General features: G+C 43.8%; 1 protein-coding gene across 7 annotated transcripts in view; it reads right to left on the bottom strand.

Moving 5' to 3' along the window:
- Positions 1-21,494, bottom strand: part of LOC144511305 (Y+L amino acid transporter 2-like) — a 106,116-nt gene that overhangs the window by 62,752 nt on the left and 21,870 nt on the right. For 6 of the 7 annotated variants that reach the window (XR_013500792.1, XR_013500791.1, XM_078241575.1 and 3 more), the window contains exon 2: positions 6,981-7,499. Coding sequence is in view for 5 of the 7 variants with exons in the window: in XM_078241575.1 (XP_078097701.1) it covers positions 6,981-7,425 (445 nt within the window). In the remaining 2 variants the exon portion in view is untranslated. Of the gene's footprint in view, positions 1-2,696; positions 2,988-6,980; positions 7,500-21,494 lie in introns of those variants that run through there. The other variant, XM_078241593.1, reaches the window with a different exon arrangement.

A 21,494-nucleotide genomic window follows, 5' to 3' on the forward strand; every position in this document is an offset into this window, starting at 1 on the left:
TACTTTCTCAGAAGACTAAGGAAATTTGGCATGTCTACTACGACTCTCACCAACTTCTACAGATGCACCATAGAAAGCATTCTTTCTGGTTGTATCACAGCTTGGTATGGCTCCTGCTCTGCCCAAGACTGCAAGAAACTACAAAGAGTCGTGAACGAAGCCCAGTCCATCACTCAAACCAGCCTCCCATCCATTGACCCTGTCTACACTTCCCGCTGCCTCCGAAAAACAGCCAGCATAATTAAGGACCCCATGCACCTCGGACATACTGTCTTTCACCTTCTTCCATCGGACAAAAGATACAAAAGTCTGAGGACATGTACCAACCAACTCAAGAACAGATTCTTCCCTGCTGCCATCAGACTCTTGAATGGACCTACCTCGCATTAACAAAGAACAACAAAGAACAAAGAACAAAGAAATTAAGGTGATCTTTCTCTACCCTATCTATGACTGTAACATTATATTCTGCACCCTCTCCTTTCCTTCTCTCTGTACGGTATGCTTTTTCTGTATAGCGCGCAAGAAACAATACTTTTCACTGTATACTAATACATGTGAATAATAAATCAAATTAACATTTAAACACTGGGCAACATGTTGTTGAACTGATTTAATGTCAGACCCTGTATACAATTTGTCAATTTTGGCAGATCTCTAATAGTGAGACAATAGACACCTTGTGTAAAAAATATATTGTGTTAGGAACACAAAATGTACAATGAAGCCCATCCCAAACCTAGTTCCCAGCCCAGACGTACCCTAACTGTCTATAATCTGTTTTTAAATACAATCTTTAACTGGTATCTAACTGACCAACCTCAAGTCTCCCATACATGCACCAGCCAGGAAAGAGCTGCAGATTGGGAATTGCAAACTTGTATGTTGGTCAGGCCTATGCACAAGACCAATGGGACTTGGAACTAAAGACAAAGTCCCCCCACGCACCCACACAAAAAGCAAAAACAGATAAAGGTGCAAAAACCCTGGGAGAAGTGAGAAACAGAGAGAGGTTAAAAAAAGCTGTTGTGAAAAGCACAACATTGAAACCATGCCAATAACTTGTATCTATAGTTACGTTTAGCTGATGCCTAAATATGAGATTAGCATTATGCGGTATGTTTTGACTGTATAATGTACAAGTAACAATACTTTTCACTGTCACCCAATACATGTGACAATAATAAATCAAATCATTATGCTGAGACTTCTGCATTTCAGCTTTCTTTTTTCATTATGTTATAGCTTTTTTCTCATACTTCATCTTGTATGAACTGAATAAATTATTTGTGAACTGTGTTCCCTTTGTACAGTTTACATTTATATTGTATTGTTTACATTTTTCCCAAGTCAATGGTCCAGCTTTTGCGATAGCTGGAACTGACGCTAACATTGCTTAACATTATTATGGTGGAAATCAGATCTTTGGCATCCTACGCATGTACAGTACAACATGGAGACTCGCTTTTCCCGATTCTCTCCGGATTTTCCACCTGCATTGCCATTCTCTCTGACAATGAAAGCAGACTGAAAATTGCCCTAAAAAAGTATTTTGCTATACAGCAGTTCAGAGAAAATAGGAGCTGTGATCAAAGTTTTTTTACAGTATATTTCCCTACTTTTAAATTCCCTTCCACTTGCAATAAACAATATTTCATTTGCCTTCCTAAACACTTGCTGTTCTTGCATACTAACATTTTATTGTTCGTGTATCAGGAGTTCTGCAATCTCTCTCCATTTAAATAATATTTAGTTTTTCTATTCTTCCTGCCAAAGTGGACAAGTTTGCACTTCCCCACATTATACTCCATTTCCCAAGTTTTGCCCACTTACCCTGTCTAGACTCTCATTCTTCTCCTGATAAATTTACTTTCTTACCTATCTTGTTGTCACCAACAGGTTGATATGAGGCATAGAGTGTGCGGGTGGACTGTTAAATTCCTTCCACTTTTCCTAGAATCCCTACAGTGCAGAAAAAGGCCATTTGGCCCATCAAGCCTGCACCAACAACAATCCCTCCCAGGCCCTATCCCCATTATCCCACATATTTATCTTGCAAATCCCCCTGACACTAAGGAGCAATTTAGCATGGCCAATTAACCCACACATCTTTGGAGTGTGGGAGGAAACCGGAGTACCCGGAGGAAACCCATGCAGACATGCGGAGAACGTGCAAACTCCACACAGTCACCTGAGGCCGGTATTGAACCTGGGTCCCTGCTGCTGTGAGGCAGCAATCTTAACCACTGTGCCAATGTGCCGCCCACGGTGTGTGTGATTGCTGGCTAGCAGAAATATGAAAAAGGGAACCAGATGTGAAGTCTCTCTCTGTTAGCACACATCTGCAAGTCCTCAGCAACACCTCCTTGTGGTGACACATGGAAACTGGGTCCCTTGCGGCACCAGCCTAAAGCTTCAGAGGAACTTGAAGGTGGTTTGGCCTGCAGACATGAGTGGGCAGGTCCACTGGCATGTGGAAATGACCCGGCATTCATAAACCAAACTCATAGCAATGGGCAAATAGCTCCACTGCCTTGAAGGTACCTGAGGAGAGTTGAAAGCTAGCAGAGTAAACCCTGACAGAAAATATGAAGTGGAGCCCAAAGACAGACTGACATCTAAATATGTCATCTTTCCAGCAACTCCTGCAACCAAGCCAGTGTCAAACCTAGTGCTTTACAGTCATTGGACTCAACTGGGTGGCACTGCTGCCTCACAGTGCCAGGTACCCGGGTTCCTGGCCTTGGGTGACCTTGGGTGTGGAGTTTGCACATTCTTCCCGTGTCTGCGTGGGTTTCCTCCGGGTGCTCCGGTTTCCTCCCACACTCCAAAGATATGCAGGACCTGGGTAAGATGCTGTGTTGGATGGTGCAATCTCGATGGACCGAATGGCCTCCTTCTGCATTGTTGGGATTCTAAGAAGTGGGACCCTGACATATGGGACGTCCAGGATCTCCAGACATTTGAGCTCTGGAAAGGATACTCCAATTGCACTGCAAAATGAAAACACAACACAGAAGGAGAGCAGTTACCAGTGATACGTCCAACTCGATTACAGTGCAGAACAGGTGCCATGGGCTGTTGATGGTGGTGGGAAGCACCATCATGCCCCGCTGGACAGCTCCCTAGTTGGATGCTGATCTGCCTTGATCGATCTGCTTCAACGGGTGCTTGGAGCTTAGAGTCTCTGCTCAACAAAATGGGTGCAATCCATCACACCAGGCAAACAAATCAAACAACCATAAAATGATGCCAACTCTTCAATGGCAAGCTGAAACATCAGAACCACGTGAACAGGACTGACAAGATGACTTATAGCTGGCCAGTAATGTGCACAATACAGCTGTGGTCAAATAAAAGCAAAATACTGCGGATGCTGGAAGTCTGAAATGAAGCAGAAAATGCTGGATGAACTCAGCAGGTCTGGCAGCCTCTGTGGAGAGAAACAGAGTTAACATTTCAGATCTAAATGACCCTTCTACCTGTGTAGGGAGAAGATGCTGCCAGATCAGCTGAGTTTATCCAGCATTTTCTGTTGGTAGTACAGCTGTGATCAACTTGGAACTTGATAGGCAGAACATCAACATCGCCTCCTTGGAAGATGCCAGGCCCAACGAGAACAAATCCCGAAAGCAAAACATTATGGCTGAAAGTTTCTGGCTGTTCACAGCGGTGGGATCTTCCGGTCCCTCTGACGATGTACCCCCACCCCTGTGCTTTCCCAATAGCATGGGGGGGGCAGTCAATGGGAAATTGATACATGACACATCCCAAAATCTAGAATCCAAGCTGCGTTAGGGAGTGTGGAATAGCAACCTGACGGAGCGCACCAAACGGCAAATGTACCAAACCTGCGTATGTCATTACTATACTCCTCCACAATGGTGAGGCCAAGACAAAATATGTCAGGCAGGAGAAAGGGCTGAACAGTTTTCATCTTTGCTGTATCAGGCATATTCTCAACAACACTTGGCAGGTCAAGGTGAGCAGCTCAGAGGACCTGAAGTGTGCCAATTCCATCAGCATACATTCATTGCTAAGCCAACCATTTCTGCACTCGTTCAGCCACATTCATTGGATGGATCATAGAATCCTTACAGTGCAGAAGGAGGCCATTTGGCCCATCAAGTCTGCACAGACAACAATCCCACCCAGGCCCTATTCCCGTAACCCCCCCCCCCCATATTTACGCTGCTAATCCCTCTGACACTAGGGTTAATTTAGCATGGCAATCTTTGGACTGTGGGAGGAAACCGGAGCATCCAGAGGAAACTCACACACACATGGGGAGAATGTGCAAACTCCCCATAGACAGCGACCCGAGGCCAGAATTGAACCCGGGTCCCTGGCGCTGTGAGGCAGCAGTGCCACAATGCCACCACTATGCCACCGTTCCTCCCAAATGGATGATGGCTGTATACCCAAAAACCTTTTCTATGATGAACACAGAACATAGAACAGTACAGCACAGAACAGGCCCTTCGGCCCACGATGTTGTGCCGAGCTTTATCTGAAACCAAGATCAAACTATCCCACTCCCTATCATCCTGGTGTGCTCCATGTGCCTATCCAATAACTGCTTAAATGTTCCTAAAGTGTCTGACTCCACTATCACTGCAGGCAGTCCATTCCACACCCCAACCACTCTCTGCGTAAAGAACCTACCTCTGATATCCTTCCTATATCTCCTACCACGAACCCTATAGTTATGTCCCCTTGTAATAGCTCCATCCACCCGAGGAAATAGTCTTTGAACATTCACTCTATCTATCCCCTTCATCATTTTATAAACCTCTATTAAGTCTCCCCTCGGCCTCCTCCGCTCCAGAGAGAACAGCCCTAGCTCTCTCAACCTTTCCTCATAAGACCTACCCTCCAAACCAGGCAGCATCCTGGTAAATCTCCTCTGCACTCTTTCCAGCGCTTCCACATCCTTCTTATAGTGAGGTGACCAGAACTGCACACAATATTCCAAATGTGGTCTCACCAAGGTCCTGTACAGTTGCAGCATAACCCCACGGCTCTTAAACTCCAACCCCGTTAATAAAAGCTAACACACATAGGCCTTCTTCACAGCTCTATCCACTTGAGTGGCAACCTTTAGAGCTCTGTGGATATGGACCCCAAGATCTCTCTGTTCCTCCACAGTCTTCAGAACCCTACCTTTGACCCTGTAATCCACATTTAAATTAGTCCTACCAAAATGAATTGGCCACTGAGTCACGACCTCCTGGGCATCCAAACATTTGATACAAAGATATGTGCAAGTGAGAGAAGATAGTGGACATTGACATTCACAAATGAAAGACAAATCACTGAAACGGAACTGGACTAGCCATATAAACACTGCGGCTAAACAGCAGGTCAAAATTCAGCAATCCTGCAGCAACTAACACTCCTCCTGACTCCCCAAAACCTGTCCACCATCCACAAGGCACAAGTCAGGAGGAGTGTGATGGAATACTCCCCAGTTGCCTGGATCAGTGAAGCTCCAACACTCAAAAAGCTTGACACCATCCAAGCAGCCCACTTGTTTGGCACCCAATTCACAAACGTTCCCCCCCGCCCCCCCCCCCCAGACATACAGTGGCAACAGTGGGTACCATTTACAAGATGCACTGCAGGAACGCACCAAGCCATGACCACTACCATCTGGAAGGACAGGAGCAGCAGACAAATGGGAACATCACCACCTGGAAGTTCCCCTCCAAGCCAGACACCTTCTTGAGTTGGAAATATATCGCCGTTCCTTCATTGTCACTGGGTCAAAATCCTGGAGCTCCTTCCCTAACAGCACCATGTGGCATTCAAGAAGACAGCTCACCACCAACCCCTCGGGAGCAATTTGGGATGGGCAATAAATGTTGGCTTAGCCAAAGATGCCCACATCCTGTAAATGAATTTTAAAAAATAAATGATGCCCTTGATCTCTGTAGGCTGACTTGGTGGCAAGGCAAGCAGAAACAAGTCGCTCAGTTGGCTGAGGAGAAGGGTTGGAGAAAACGGAGGCCACTGAACTGTGCGTCTTTTCAGCACAACTGTCTTCCTGTGCAGCGAGTGCAGCAGAGACTGCCATGCTAGAGTGGGTCTCTCGAGTCAACCAGGCAACGCTTAACACACAATTGACCACCAAGGGAAAACTATTGTCTTCCTAGACAGAAGGCTGTCAATATTGCAATATTCTTTTGAGGCTTTAATACAATATCAATTAGAACTCTTCATAGAATCAACGAATCCCTAGTGCAGAAGGTGGCCACTTGGTCCATCAAGCCTGCACCGACAACAGGTCCTATCCCCATAATCCCACGTATTTACTCCATTAATCTCACTAACCTACCAGTCTTTGGACACTAAGGGGCAATTCTGCATGGCCAATCAACCTAACCTGCACATCTTTGGAGTGTGGGAAGAAACCAGAGCACCCGGAGGAAACCCACACAGACACGGGGAGAACATGTAGACTCCACACAGTGACCTGAGGCCAAAACTGAACCCAGTCCTTGGCGTTGTGAGACAGCAGTGTTAACGTTCTTACATTGAAATAATGCTCATCTATAAATCTCTTACTCCTGATATTTTAACCCCCACCTCCTACAAAAACCTTAGGAGAGCTCACTAGATTTTCAGTATGTTACTTTGCAAAATATAATTTAGTGACAAGTTCATTTTTAGAGTATGATCATTTAAAAATAAATTGTTTCCTGTTGTCCTTGTAATGATTATTTTTACAATGTAATAGATTACTATTTAAGAGTTAAGCGTGTCTTGTGTAGGACTGCTATGAATTGGTCTGTAGACTGGATACGGAACAGGAGACAATCTCTTCTCCTAATGAACATGAGCAAATTAGTTGCATTGTTGCAACAACCCAACAAGCCTCATGGTCATTTTTATTCCCCCAATGCCATCTCACGAATTATCACATTTACTGAAATTCAGTTTCACAACATCACACATTGATTTGAGTATTTGTTCCTCACCGATGCAAAAGGCAGCTAACAATCGCACAGCAGAATAAGGTGGTTCACAGGAAGGAAAGAATGGCTGAATCAGATAATTGGCAAATGTGATGGCGATGACAGCTTGGCATGCTGGTTCAACAATCAGCAAAGATGTCCAGAGACGCAGAAAGGCCAGAAAACCTCCAAAGGATTCCAGTATGTAGGCGTAGCTTGCTCCAGATTTCTTTATAGTCGTTCCAAGTTCTGCATAGCATAGTGCTCCAAACACAGAGAACACACCTCCCATTGCCCAGATAATCAATGAAAGGCCGCAGGAGCCACTGAATATCAGAACTCCTTTGGGCGAAACGAAGATGCCCGATCCAATCATATTCCCAACAATCAGGCAAATTCCGTGCAACAAGGAGATATCCTTCTTAAGTGTCATGGAATCAGTGGCGGGTTTCTTGGAATCAACCTCCATGTTGTCACAAAACAATGGTCCAATTCAGTCCGAAATATCAGAATACATTTGAAGTGAAGTCGTGCCTTAGGAATCTGTAAAGATACGGGTTAAAAAGAAAACAATTATTAGGTTAAGTAACACACACATTTTGACATTAAACAAGGCTCAATGTTATTGATAAGCATGCAACAAGATTTACACTCCTTCAGACTGGCACAGGCACCATGGGCCGAGAGGTCTTCTATTCTGCCTAAAATATGATTTTACCATTCCAGTACCTATGTACTGGAACGTTTTCTCCAACACACTCACTCAAAAATCGACTTCTACAGGCAGCCCTCAAACTCTTATATAATTTTTTTAAAAATTCATTCCTGGGATGTGAGCATCGCTGGCTGGCCAGTATTTATTGCCCATCCGTAGTCACCCTTGAACTGAGTGGCTTGCTAGGCCATTTCAGAGGACAGTTGAGAGTTAACCACATTGCTACAGATCTGGAGTCACATGTAGGCCAGACCAGGTTTCCTTCCCTAAGGGACATTAGTGAACCAGATGGGTTTTTCCAACAATCGACAATGGTTTCATGGTCATCAGTAGATTCTTAATTCCAGATATTTTTTGTTGATTTCAAATTCCACCAGCTGCCATTGCGGGATTCGAACCCTTGTCCCCAGAACATTAACTGTGTTTGTGGATTAATAGTCCAACGATAATAGCTAATCGCCTCCCCCAAAATGTGACTGTATGCGAGGAGTGAATGGGATGCAGTGTCCCTGGGCTGACAATTCACACTTATGCCAGTGGGTTATTCCAGAACAGACTGGGGCGGCACAGTGGTTGGCACTGCTGCCTCACAGCGCCGGGGACCCGGGTTCAATTTCCGGCTTGGGTCACTGTCTGTGTGGAGTTTGCACGTTCTCTCCGTGTCTGCGTGGGTTTCCTCCGGGTGCTCCAGTTTCCTCCCACATTCCGACAGACGTGCTAGTTAGGTGCACTGGCTATGCTGCATTTCTCCCTCAGTGTACCGACTAGTGTGACGACTAGGGGATTTTCACAGTAACTTCATTGCAGTGTTAATATAAGCCTACTTATAACACTAATAAATAAACTTTAAAATTCAATCTAGGTCTTTCCATCAGTCAAAGAAAAAAAGGTCAGAGAATTCAGGATAAAAACACTAATTCTAATTGATTGCACCATCTTTAAAGTGTAAATCAAAGCATTTCAGAGTTCTTCTAGAGCAGGACTTCACAAACTGGTTCTGTGGAACCTTCCCCCAGGGATTCCACAGAGGGTTGGCCATTTTAATTTTTTTTTAAAGTTATCCTTCCAGTTTGACCAATTGAAGGCAGCTGTCTCAGTTTGTTAGCTACTGATAGGCTGATGAGTGTGCCTATTAACAGCCAATGAACTGGCAAGCCGGCCTCTGGTTGAGCTGGAAATACTTTAATTTGAACTCACAGGCAAGAATGCACATGGGGCGGAGAGAGGGATGAGTGTGTGTACCCACACACACACGTGACAGATGGAATAGTGTGTGTATGTGAAAGTATGTATGTGCAAGAGAGGGGTGAGTATGCGTATATGCATGTGTGTGAGAGAGGGAGTGAGTGAGTATATGTGCGTGAGAGAGAGAGAAGAGTGTTGTGTGTGCGTGAGAGAGAAAGAGAGGGGGGGGTCAGAGTATGTGTGTGTGTGAGAGAGAGAAAGAAAGAGAGAGGGGGTCAGAGTGTGTGAGAGAGAGAGAGAGCGTGAGGGGGTGAGTGTGTGTGCGAGACAGGGAGGGGTGAGAATGTGTTTGTGTGTGTGTGAGAGAGGGGTTGAGTGAGTATGTATGCATGTGTATGCATGCACACAAGGGAGAGGGGGTGAGAGAGAGAGAGAGAGAGAGAGAAGGGTTATGTGTATGCGCGTGTGCATGCAAGAGGAGTGTGGGTGGGTGAGTTTGTGTGTCCGAAATGAGAATCTAGCTCTCCAGAAGCATTCCCAGCTTTAAATTAATTTGTAATTAAATGGTCAGCATCACTCCTCCCAAAGAAAATGACAAAAGGGTAAGACTTGTATCTGTTGAATAACAGAACATTTTGATTACAATCAAATTTATGCATAGGAGACATAAATATCTTTGAACTTTGTTTTTGTATGTTTGTACCAATTGCACAACAATAATCTTTTTTTGTGGTTAATTTTGTGGTTTTGTGGTTTATCTTAGGGATTTGTCAGTACCCTTGGGAGGTCAAACTGGTTCTGTGACTGGAAAAGTTTGAGAAACCCTGCTCTGGAATTTCAATCCTTTCTGAATGCTTTAGCTAAGTAGCGATGACATGAACACTAAGCAATTCCATCTTGCTTCAGATACACGAGTCAAACTAGTACCAAAAAGATCGACCCAACTCTTAATGGGGCTTCAAATTATTTATCACTACCGCTGGTTTCAAATAGACATCAAGCAGCACGTTGAACAAGACCCCATTCAAAGCACAGGAATTCACATGGGATCCAGATTCCACGTATCCAGACACCAGACAGTGATTCACAACTGGAACTGTGAACACAACCAGACAGTGATTCACAACTGGAACTGTGAACACAACCAGACAGTGATTCACAAACTCTTCATCAGTCTGATGGAATGATATGAATGATCCTGTAAATAGCCTGCCTCCATTCTAACAGCAAAGGTTGGGAATGCAGAATGGTTGCACCAGAAACACTGGAAGTGGAGGAAGTAGAGATGGGCACCAGTGGGGGATCCCCTTTCAGTTGGCGAGGTGGTCAGAACCCTGGATCTATCTGCCTTTCCTTCCCCGCATTCCTGAGCCATGGAAGTCTCTTTGACAGATTTTCCACGCTTTCCTCCTCCTATTCTGCTGTAACCATTTACACCTCCTCTGGACTGCTTGACTGTCCCATGGGCCAGGGTGCGGTCCCCAGAGATTCTGTATCTGACCTTTTAATTCACTGTTCAAGCTAAAGTTTATTTATTAGTTACAAGTAGGCTTACATTAACAGTGCAATGAAGTTACTGTGAAAATCCCCTAGTCGACATACTCCGGAGCCTGTTGGGGTACACGGAGGGAGAATTTAGCTTGGCCAATGCACCTAACCAGCACATCTTTCAGACTGTGGCAGAAACCGGAGCATCCGGAGGAAACCCACACAGACATGGGAAGAACATGCAGACTCCCCACAGACAGAGACCCAAGCCGGGAATTGAACCCAGGCCCCTGGCGCTGTGAGGCAGCAGTGCTAACCACTGTGCCACCGTGCTGCCCCAGCATAGCTACGGGCAAGTTCGATGAAAGGTCTGTAAGGAGCTGTCCTCCATTCACAGGCTGCTTCTCTCCCATGTTTGCTGCTGATTGGTTCACTGACGTGCTCATCAGCAGCAAATTCGGGAGAGAATAATTCTCCAATTGTAGGAGTAGCGAGCAGTGTGAAGGTTATTGGTTTCTCCTTTGTTTTCGGAGCATGCACTCACTCTCTCGCCCTCCCAGCCAGCTCTTTATAGGAGCACGGGGTCAAGATGGCAGTGTGGGCCAGCGAAGTCACGAAGAAAAGCAGGGTTGCAACAACAGCGTCCACCTAGCCCCCTGCCCAGCTGGGACAGCTGGAGTTTCCAACGGGGCAGAGTGAGGGAGTGCATTGCACTCTCTTTCAAGTGTAGTTTTTTCAGTCTGGTTCACTTTGGGCAATCAGCATACAGCAGCTAGTCCACAGTCTCACCTGAACATATCCCTTTTGGCTGCATGTCTCTGTTGTTTGAACTATAGAACCCCCTTCCGTGCAGAAAGAGGTCATCCAGTCCATCGAGTCTGCACGGACTCTCCGAAAGAGCATCCCACCCAGGCCCTCCCCTCTCATCGTCACCCCGTGCTTAGTTAATTAATCATAGAGTATATCTTTTGTTTAAAAACTGACAAAAAAAAATCAAAGTCTACAAACAGAACTGTCTGAGAATGAGATGAAATCATGCTGCTTCCTGATGCTGATTGGCTGATTGTTCCATAAGTCTTCGCAAGCAAGGGAGAGGGGCAGCAAGCAGGAAGCAATAAATGTTAAGCAATCGGTAGGAGGTTGGGAAGATTTATGGAGCAGGAAGACATGGTCCACAGAGTAGGTGGAGGTCAGGATGGTCCACCTGGAGGTCAGGATGGTCCACCAAATCTATGACTCTCTCTCTCTATATATATATATATATATATGTATATATGTATGTGGGCCAAACATGGGCAATTGGGACGAGCTTATTGGTTAAAAAGAGTGGCACAACTTGTCCATGCCAAAGGGCCTGTTTCCATGCTGTAAACCTCTACGACTCTAAATGGGTGGAGATCCTGTTAAGTACCTATTGACTGATTCCTCCCAAGAGATAGCATCCAAATGCCATTGGCCCTAGTCTGTACGAATAAGTGAGCGAGCAGGTCTGTCTGAGTGGGTGATAGGCAAGTGGGCAAGTGAGTGTGGATCAGAGCGAGAACCCAGAGGCTGGGAATGAGCTCGACCGCACACGTCCTTCCCCTGCTCCTCTCTCCCCAAGATCCTGTCCACATAGCAGGCCAGAAGAGAAGGAAAACCCAGGCTGAAAGGTAAAGCACTTCCAACTCCACTTTCGTATGAATTCTGCCACGGCCATCTTGGTGTGTGCCACAAGGAGTGAATGGAAGGTCAGTATCATTAAACTGAACACCTTAGCTTGGTCCCTCTCCCAGCCCTTTCCCTGTTCACCAGGAATTGGGGTCTCGTCTGTCTCTCAAACATTGTTTCTTAAGCAAAAAGGGAAGAAATTTGTTTTATTAGTTAGCTCTGCTACTTAGCTCTGCTACTTGGCATTTTTTTAAATGGTCATTTTATTAATTACTTTTTTTAAGCTATCAATACTTTTTTAAAAGATCAATTTATTGCTTTGACATTGATTTTTTTTAAATTAATTTGTAATGTTGCGCCAAGCCTTATCTTTCTGAAATTTGCTCATTGGCCCCTGGAATGAGAAAAAAAAATTGGAAAGTGGCCCCTCGTGTAAAAGCTTGTTCTATATTTTCTTATTGTCTTGAATTTCCCCAGCTCTTCATCTAATCATACACTTCTCCCTTCTACTTCTCCCCCTTGCCCCACACCAAAGTTCAGTACTCAATCCACTACTTCCCTTGATATATATGAGTGAGTTCGGGTGTATCAGACATCATTTCAAAATCCGCAGATGACAAGTATACGAGTAAAGTGAGCTGTGCGGAGGGTAATGACTAACTTCAGGAGGTTAGGCGGGTGGATTGGGTGGGCACATTATGGATGAAATTTAACACGGAGAAATGTGAAGTACATTTTGGCAAGTAGGAAGGAGAGAAAAAAATACAGATGAAAAGGTCAAAATTTCAGAGGGTGCGTAAACAGAGAGCTTTATGAATAGAAACATATAGTACAAACACTGACTCTGCCTCAAATGGAATATAATGACCAATTCTCGGCGCCACACCTGAGAAAGTCTGAAGGCTATTACTGGAACAATGGCTTTCAGGTTTGTGGGCTGACTGGGGCGAAGCGAAGGTTGCACTCGTTAAACCCTTTTGGCTAAGATCAAGTGTAATTATGTGGTTGCTGCACTTGGTTGAGGTCATCGGGTTGCATTTAAGCTTCATATGTTTCATATGAAGCAATTTTTAAAAGCGGTGTCTCAGCCTTTTGGCTAAGATGCAAATGAGATCAAGCCTTGGAGGAGGAATTCTCCGCCTACTCCAATCAGCTTGGCTCATGCAGATCAGGCCCAAGACAGGGTGGAGGATTGCATGCCCTGTCTTGTCAGCCTGGATCGGAACTGTCTCAACTTGTTGAGACTTGATTGAATTGGAAAAGTATAAAAAAAAGAGGAGAGACTTGATAAGTTTGCACATTCTCCTCGTGTCTGCGTGGGTTTCCTCCGGGTGCTCCGGTTTCCTCCCACATCCAAAGATGTGCAGGTTAGGTTGATTGGCCAGGTTAAAAATTGCCCCTTAGAATCCTGGGATGCGTAGGTTAGAGGGATTAGTGGGTAAATATGTGGGGGTAGGGCCTGGGTGGGATTGTGGTCGGTGCAGACTCGATGGGCCGAATGGCCTCCTTCTGCACTGTAGGGTTTCTATGATAAAACTTCAAAATCATGAGGGATCTTGACAGAGGACTTGGAGAGAAACAATTCCCCCTTGGTGGAAGAAATTAGGACCAGAGGGCACGGATTTAAAGTGATTGAAAAAGAAGCAACAGCAACACAAGGAGAAACCTTTTGCTGCTTAGAATCGGAATGCACTGCCACAGAGGGTGCTGCAACCAAATACATTCAGGGGTTTCAAAAGGAAATTGGACCAGCACCTGAAGAGAAACAAATTCCAGAGCTACAGGGAAAGGGGTTAGCTGAGTTGCTCTTGCGCATTCATGATGAGCCACAGTCTCCTTCTGTGCTGTACTTCTTCTATGATCCTCTGTTAACATGATAGCGCAATGATTGAAACAACTATGTTAAGTTTTGCAATTGAGGATTTGACTGATGTTAAAAAGAATGGACGTAATTTAATAGATGTGATAGTCTGAAAGCCAAACTGCCATCACAAATTGCAGCAATGTCATGCAATTATGTTTTCAATTTAAACCAAGCATTGTAACATTTACCTACAGAGAGGGGAGAAACACACGCAAAACTGGGTGTAACAATCTTATATCAAATTCCCACAATATACATCAGTTTCAGTATCTCAAAAGAAACAGTCATGCTGACTGACGTAAATGGAGATTGCGGCAAATAATGTCAAATAAACTGACTACAGCAGAAATGTCCAAGTGAAAGCTCACCATTTTCTTTCTCCAAGAAGGACAATTTCATTTCAAATAACAGCTCGATCTTTAGCATATTTACCAACAGGACCAATCTTGGTTCTTTCAATTTCCTTGGAAGCGCGAATACCAACATGCAAGAATCCACATGACATACTGACAGATGCGTGCTCAGGATGGGGTGGACATTTCTAGAAACACTCTTGATCAAGTCTGATCATTCTGGGTCACTTTTTCTTGGTATATAAGTGAATTATGCAATAATCTGAAATTTGGTCAAATAGTGCTTTACAATTACATTATCAGATAATAGGAATTGAGGACAGAGAATCTGGTGCTTTGCCAAAACTCCATTCACTATAACAGAACCAGAGAATCCCAGCCGCGGGCGGGGTCGGAGAATTCCAGCCCAAGTCTATTGTACAATTCACTTTTGGCTTAACTTCCCATGACCTGGTCTACAGCAGCGACACAGGAGCTTTAGTAGCAGAATTAGAGACCTTAGGAGAAATCCATGCATCTGGAACCCTGCAGTGTGCATCTCATTTTTGGCCACCTATCAAAGCCTTACAATAAATCACTCAAATGTAAGAGATTCTTGGATGGCTGTCATTTAGTCGTCACATAAAGCAAAAATAACAATCACCATGGTACAGAAAGGAAGTCTTTCCCATACCTGTCAACTTAGATTTGTTCAGTGCGGTTCCTAAACTGCAGCACAGCAAGTTCTGCTCCTCAATACAACCAATTATTTCTAATGATGTTCTTAGGTCAAAATTAATTGCATTCACTTACGTCATGATCCCTTATTAGCTATAATTCAATCTTACATTTGTAACTATTAGACCGTTGCCAGTTATAAATCTTTGAGAGATGGTAAGCTTGGTTCCAATTGTTTCCTCAGGTTATTAGTCATACTTTCATTCTGAAGCAACACTGTGATCATGCTGCTGTTAGATTTAAGATCGAGGGTGCAAAGAAAAATTCACTCTAACATGCTGCACATTAAATAAACTGACAATGTCAACTTTCACGGTTAACTGACACGATTACTAAACTGTTTCTTAAGCAGGCTAGAAATATTACAAGATTGTGCTGATGCCTATCTCAATAACAGGATAAATACTATCATATTAGTGAATTGCTCCTTTTATATTCTTGTAAAATTAATCCAGATCTTATTTCCCTTATCAAGGTGTTAAATGCTTTTGGAGTCAACAGTCAATTGCATCTCCTACTTATTCATTTCTCCCAGTCTCGACTAGAGTTTGGAAACGCGGAAGTTGCGTTAACACAGGCCTGAAATTTCATTCCCGGGCCAAGAGTGCAGATTCGAGTCAATTCCCTGTTCTACTAAAAAGATCCTGTAAAAACATGCCCGGAATTACCAATTTTCAGTCGGGGGTGGCAGGGGAGTGAAAATGGGAGATTTGATGGGCAACCCAATAAAAGAGTTTGGAGGCTGCCAGGTGCAGAGGTAGGTAGGGCAGAAAGCCCACCTCACTGCTCTGGCACTTTGTTGAAGATACAAAAAAAAAGCCCTAACTCCTCACATCCCCACTCATTCCCATGACCCATCCAGACCATGCCATACCACTTCATGCTACCCATGCCCTCCATCCATCCTGTATGGTTCTTTTTAGATTCTATGCCAAATTAGTGCCAACTCACCTCCAACCAACCATCCTCTGCTCTTACCTCTACTGTGCCAACTCTCACAGTATCCACCATGGACAGAACTCAGAATCCATGTTGAGATAAAGTTCTAATATTGAATTCACCATTTCAAAGCAAAACAATGATTAAAAAATCCATTCACTACATTTAACTTCCTTTAATCCCTTATCAAAACAAGCATTTGTATTCATAATCCCACTTCAAAGAGTTCATAACCACTCAAAGAGGTCAAATGTGAACTGCCTCAACCACTCAGAAAGGCACGGGCAGAGACATATGGGAGCAGCTCGATCTGTAAATTCCCCTCCAAGTCACAGACAATTCTGACTTGGAACTATATCATCATTCCTTCACTGTTGCTGAGTCAAAATTCTGGAACCCCCTAACAGCAGTTTGGGTGTTCCGACCACAGGACTGCAGCAATTCACAGTGTGGCACCCCACGGTGATAATGATTGATTGTGAAATCAGTCATGTGACACTAATCCTGTAATAATAACCCTCAGACTTATATCAACAGATAGAGTAAAATAGTAAGCACTAATTGATTTAAAATGTTACATAAAATGTACATAAAAACCAACCGACCACAAAGACTCGTGAACGAAGCCCAGTCCATCGCTCAAACCAGCCTCCCATCCATTGACTCTGACTACACTTCCTGCTGCCTCGGAAAAGCAGCCAGCATAATTAAGGACCACATGCACCCTGGACATTCTCTCTTCCACCTTCTTCCTTCGGGTGAAAGATACAAAAGTCTGAGGTCGTGTACCAAACGACTCAAGAACAGCTTCTTCCCTGCTGCCATCAGACTTTTGAATGAACATACCTCGCATTAAGTTGATCTTTCTCTACACCCTAGCTATGACTGCAACACTACATTCTGCACTCTCTCCTTTCCTTCTCTATGCTTTGCCTGTATAGCACGCAAGAAACAATACTTTTCACTGTGTACTAATACATGTGACAATAATAAATCAAATCAAAAATAAGACTGTCTGCAGTGTTTAAAGGACAGGACAATTAAATAACATCCTGTCAACAGAAAGCAGGACAAATTCAACTTGGCTAATTACTGCCTCACCAGTCTACTCTCCAATGTCAGCAAAATGATGGAAAGTGTTGTCGACAGCACTATCAAGCGGCACTGTCTTAGCAATAAGCTGCACACTGCCAATCAGTTTGGGTTCCACCAGGGGTATGCATGATAGCCTTGGTCCAAATATGGATAAAGAGCTGAAGTCCAGAAGTGTGGTGAGAGTGACTGCCATTGACATTAAGGCTGTATTTGACTGAGTGCAGCATCAAGGAGCCCCATCAATGGGAATTAGAGGGAAAATTCTTCATCCCAGTAGAATGATTGTGATTATTGGAGGTCAATCATCTTGGTCCTGGGACATTGCTGCAGGAGTTCCTCAGAGTTGTGTCCCAGGCCCAACCATCATCAGCTGTTTCACCAATGATCAGAAACTGAACTGAACCAGCCATTTAAATACTGTGGCTACAGAGCAGGTCAGAGGTTGGCAATTCTGCAGAGAGTAACTCACCTCCAGGCATCCCAAAGCCTGTCTACCCTCTACAAGGCACAAGTCAGAAGTGTGATGGAATCCTCTCCACTTCCCTGAATGTGTGCAGCTCCAACAACACTCAAGAAGCTTGTCAGCTTGTCACCATCAGGAGGAAGCAGCCCTCTTGATGGACACCCCATCTACAAACATTCGCTCCCTCCTCCACTGACACACAATGGCAGAGTGTATACAATCTACAACATGCACTGCAACACCTCACCAAGGCTCATTTGGCAGTAACTTCCAAACTCACTACCTCTACAACACAGAAGGGCAAGGGCAACAGATATATGGGAGCAGCTCCATCTGTAAGTTCCGCTCCAAGTCACAAGCAATCCTGAATTGGAACTATATTATCATTCCGTTGCTATTGCTGGATCAACATCCCAGAACTCCAAGACTAACAGCAGTTCGGGTGTTCCTACCACACCGACTGCAGCAATTCAAGGTAGCAGCACACTGCCACCTGGTCAAGGGCAATAAATGCTGGCTAGCCAGTGACGCATACTTCCCATGAACAAATTTTAAGAAGTTACTTTGACAGTTGTAATGGGTTTATGCACTCTATGCACATTCATGTCCACTTCTAACAATCCCACAGGGCACTTTACCACTCCCAAACGGTGTCCCAAGACCATATCCAAAAGGGTACCTTAACGCTCCAAAAGATCTCAGACAGCTTTAGATCTAACCCTACAGGGTCTAAATTGCACAAACTATGTTTTGGACATCCCACTAGCCAAAATCAGATCTAAGGCAGTTGTACTTTAACATGTGGGATTACCTCCGTGAGCCATCAGAATCCATCCAAAAAATGATAGAGCCATGTTTGGGGGTGAAACTTCAGGCCTCCACCACCATGTTTGCAAAGATGGAAAGCTTCGCGATCTGTGCAGTAATTCTGGCCATAGTGATAACACAACAGAACGCCCCAAAATTATCTCTCATACACTCACCTACAAGTAATACTTGATTGTATATTTGCAGATGCTGATGGCAGATTATGTTTGAAAAAGTGCAACAATTTGTTGCACTTTTTCAAATAATTCTAAAGGATTTTCAACCAGGGGGCAGTGATCAGGTTAGGGTTAGAGGTGTTGTGGCAGATCCGTTGGGGGATGTGTATGTGTGAGGTGTCCTGTGCGGGGCTCGGTTTAAAATAGTTCTCTGGAGTTAGAAGTGTTTTTTGTCCCCTCCTAACTCTTTCAGGGTAACTATGGAGGTTAAAACTGGCAAAACCATCTGAAGTTAGTGAATTAAAACACTTATGTCATTTGGTTCCCAGCCCAGCGCAATTACCAGAGGAAGTTTTTTTTATTTTTTTTCATACTTTTCCAATTCAATCAAATCAAGTCTAATTCAGAGTCTCAACAAGTTGAGACAGTTCCGATCCAGGCTGACAAGACAGAGCATGCAATCCTCTACCCTGTCTTGGGCCTGATCTGCATGAGCCAAGCTGATTGGAGGAGGCGGAGAATTCCTCCTCCAAGGCTTGATCTCATTTGCATCTTAGCCAAAAGGCTGAGATGTCGCTTTTAAAAATTGCTTCATGTGAAACATATGAAGCTTAAATGCAACCCAATGACCTCAACCAAGTGCAGCATCCGCATAACTACACTTGATCTTAGCCAAAAGGCCGAGAAGCGACAGAGGAAGTTAGCCCTTCCAGACAATTGCCCGGTAAACCCTGAGGTGGGAACTATCTGGCAGGGTTCCCCAATGCCTCACTGCGATATACCCTTAATGTGATGCTGGGGAACCAGGAAGTTATGGGTCCTTATTTTTTAACAATGTCCCTACTTGTAGATTGCCGCACAATGGAAAATACCCTCGCAGCATCTACCCTGTCAAGTTCCCTCAGAATCTTATATGTTTCAATAAAATCACTTCTCGTTCTTTTGAACTCTAATGAGAATAGCCTAATGTGCCAACCCTTTCGATAAGACTGTTCATCCCAGCGATCAGCTGATTGAGCCTTTTCTGAACTGCTTCCAACACAAGTATATCCCTCCTCAAGTAAGGTGGACAAAACTGTACAGAGTACTCTAGGTGTGGTCCCACCAACTTTAGCAAAACTTCCCTACTTTTACACTCCATTCCCCTACAGTAAAATGGACAACTTTCCATTTGCCTTCCTAATAATATGCTGTATCTGCATGCCATTTTTTAAATTCATGTTCAAGGACATCCAAATCGCTCTGTGCTACAACATTCTGCAGTCTTTCTCTATTAAAATATTATTTTCTATTCTTCCTGCCAAAGCAAACAATCTCGTATTTTCCCACATTATATTCCATGCCAAATAATTTCTGCCTACTAACTTCATCTTATCTATATCTCTTCACGGACTCTGGGGGGGAATTCTCCCATCCCGCCTGCCACGGGAATCGTAGGGGTGGACAATGCTAAGGTCCATTGGCCTCGGGCAGGATTTTCCGGTTTTGGGGCGAGCACGGCCCATATGTGTCCTCGTACAATTGCTTTATACCTATCTTTGTATCATCTGCAAATCTATCCCCACAATGCAGTCTGCCCTTTCACCTAAGTCAAAGTCGTTAATATGTTCATAATTATTGAGGCCCCAGCACTGATCCCCATGGCATTCCACTAGTTACAGTTTTCGAACCTGAAAAATTACCCATTTATTCAAAATCTCACTAGTTAGCCAAGGATAATGTACCCTTCTCAGTTCATTAGTTCTCAATGAAATACATCTTTATTGCGACTTATGAAATATCTCCTTAATGCCGACCACAGCTTCTCTACTATCTTACCTTTTAAGCATGTATCCCATTTCACTTTAGCCAACTGTCTTCATATCCTTGTAATTGATTTTAACTTTAAGACACTAGTTTCAAATCCAAATTTATCAAGTGCAAATTGAGTGTGAAATTCTAGCAAGTTATGATCACTCTTCCTCAAAGATCCTTTACTACAACATAACTAATTGATCCTGTCTCATTACACATTACCAGGTTAAAAATAGTCTGTTCCCTTGTTCACTCCAGGACATAGTGTTCTATGAAATGGTTCCAAATACATTCTATGAACTCATTCTCCAGACTACCTTTGCCAATCTGATTTGACAAATTATATCATAGAATCTACAGTGCAAGAGGTCATTTGGCCCATCAAGCCTGCACTAACAACAATCCCACCTAGGTCCTAACCCCGTAACCCCTCATATTTATTCTCCTAGTCCCCTTGATGCTAAGCAGCAATTTATCATGGCCGATCAACCTAACCCGCACATCTTTGGAGTGTGGGAGGAAACCAGAGAACCCGAAAGAAACCCACACAGCCATGGGGAGAACATGCAAACTCCACACAGACAGTGGCCCAAGGCTGGAATCGAACCCGGGTCCCTGGCGCTGTGAGGCAGCAGTGCTAACACTGTACCACCATGCAGCCCATATGTAGAATAACATATAAAGAATAAAATCTCCCACAATTACTGCAGTACTTTTCTTAAATGAATATTGAAATGAATATTAGGTAGTTATCTTCACAGGTGACACAAAAGCAAATCCAGAAATACTAGGGACCAGAAGTCAAGTAAGAATGAGAAATTTCAATTAATAATTAGCAAACAAACAGTACTGGGGAAAATAGGACTGATAATAAACAAATTCTCTGGTCCTGATGGCCTACATCTAAAGGTTTTTAAAAGAAATGACTACAGAGATAGTATGAATTTCCTGAATTTCCTCAATTCTGAAATGGTCCGTGTGGATTAGATGGCAACAAATGAAATGCAACTATTCAAAAAAAGGAGAGAGGGAGAAAAAAGAGAACTACTGGCTAATTAGTCTGAAAGCAGTAGAGAAAATGTTAGAATCTATTATTAAGTATTTGAACAGAATTAATACAGATTGATGGAGGAGAAATCATGTTTGAAAAATCAGCTCATTTTTTTGCAGTTTTAACTATTAAGGTGGGTGAAGAGGAACCAGTGGATGTTATGCATTTTGATTTTCAAAAGGTATTCGATATAGTGCCACATAAGAGCTTATGACACAAAATTAGGGTTTATAGGATTGAG

This window comes from Mustelus asterias, chromosome 2 (genome assembly GCF_964213995.1).
Source record: "Mustelus asterias chromosome 2, sMusAst1.hap1.1, whole genome shotgun sequence".
Lineage (NCBI taxonomy): Eukaryota > Metazoa > Chordata > Chondrichthyes > Carcharhiniformes > Triakidae > Mustelus > Mustelus asterias.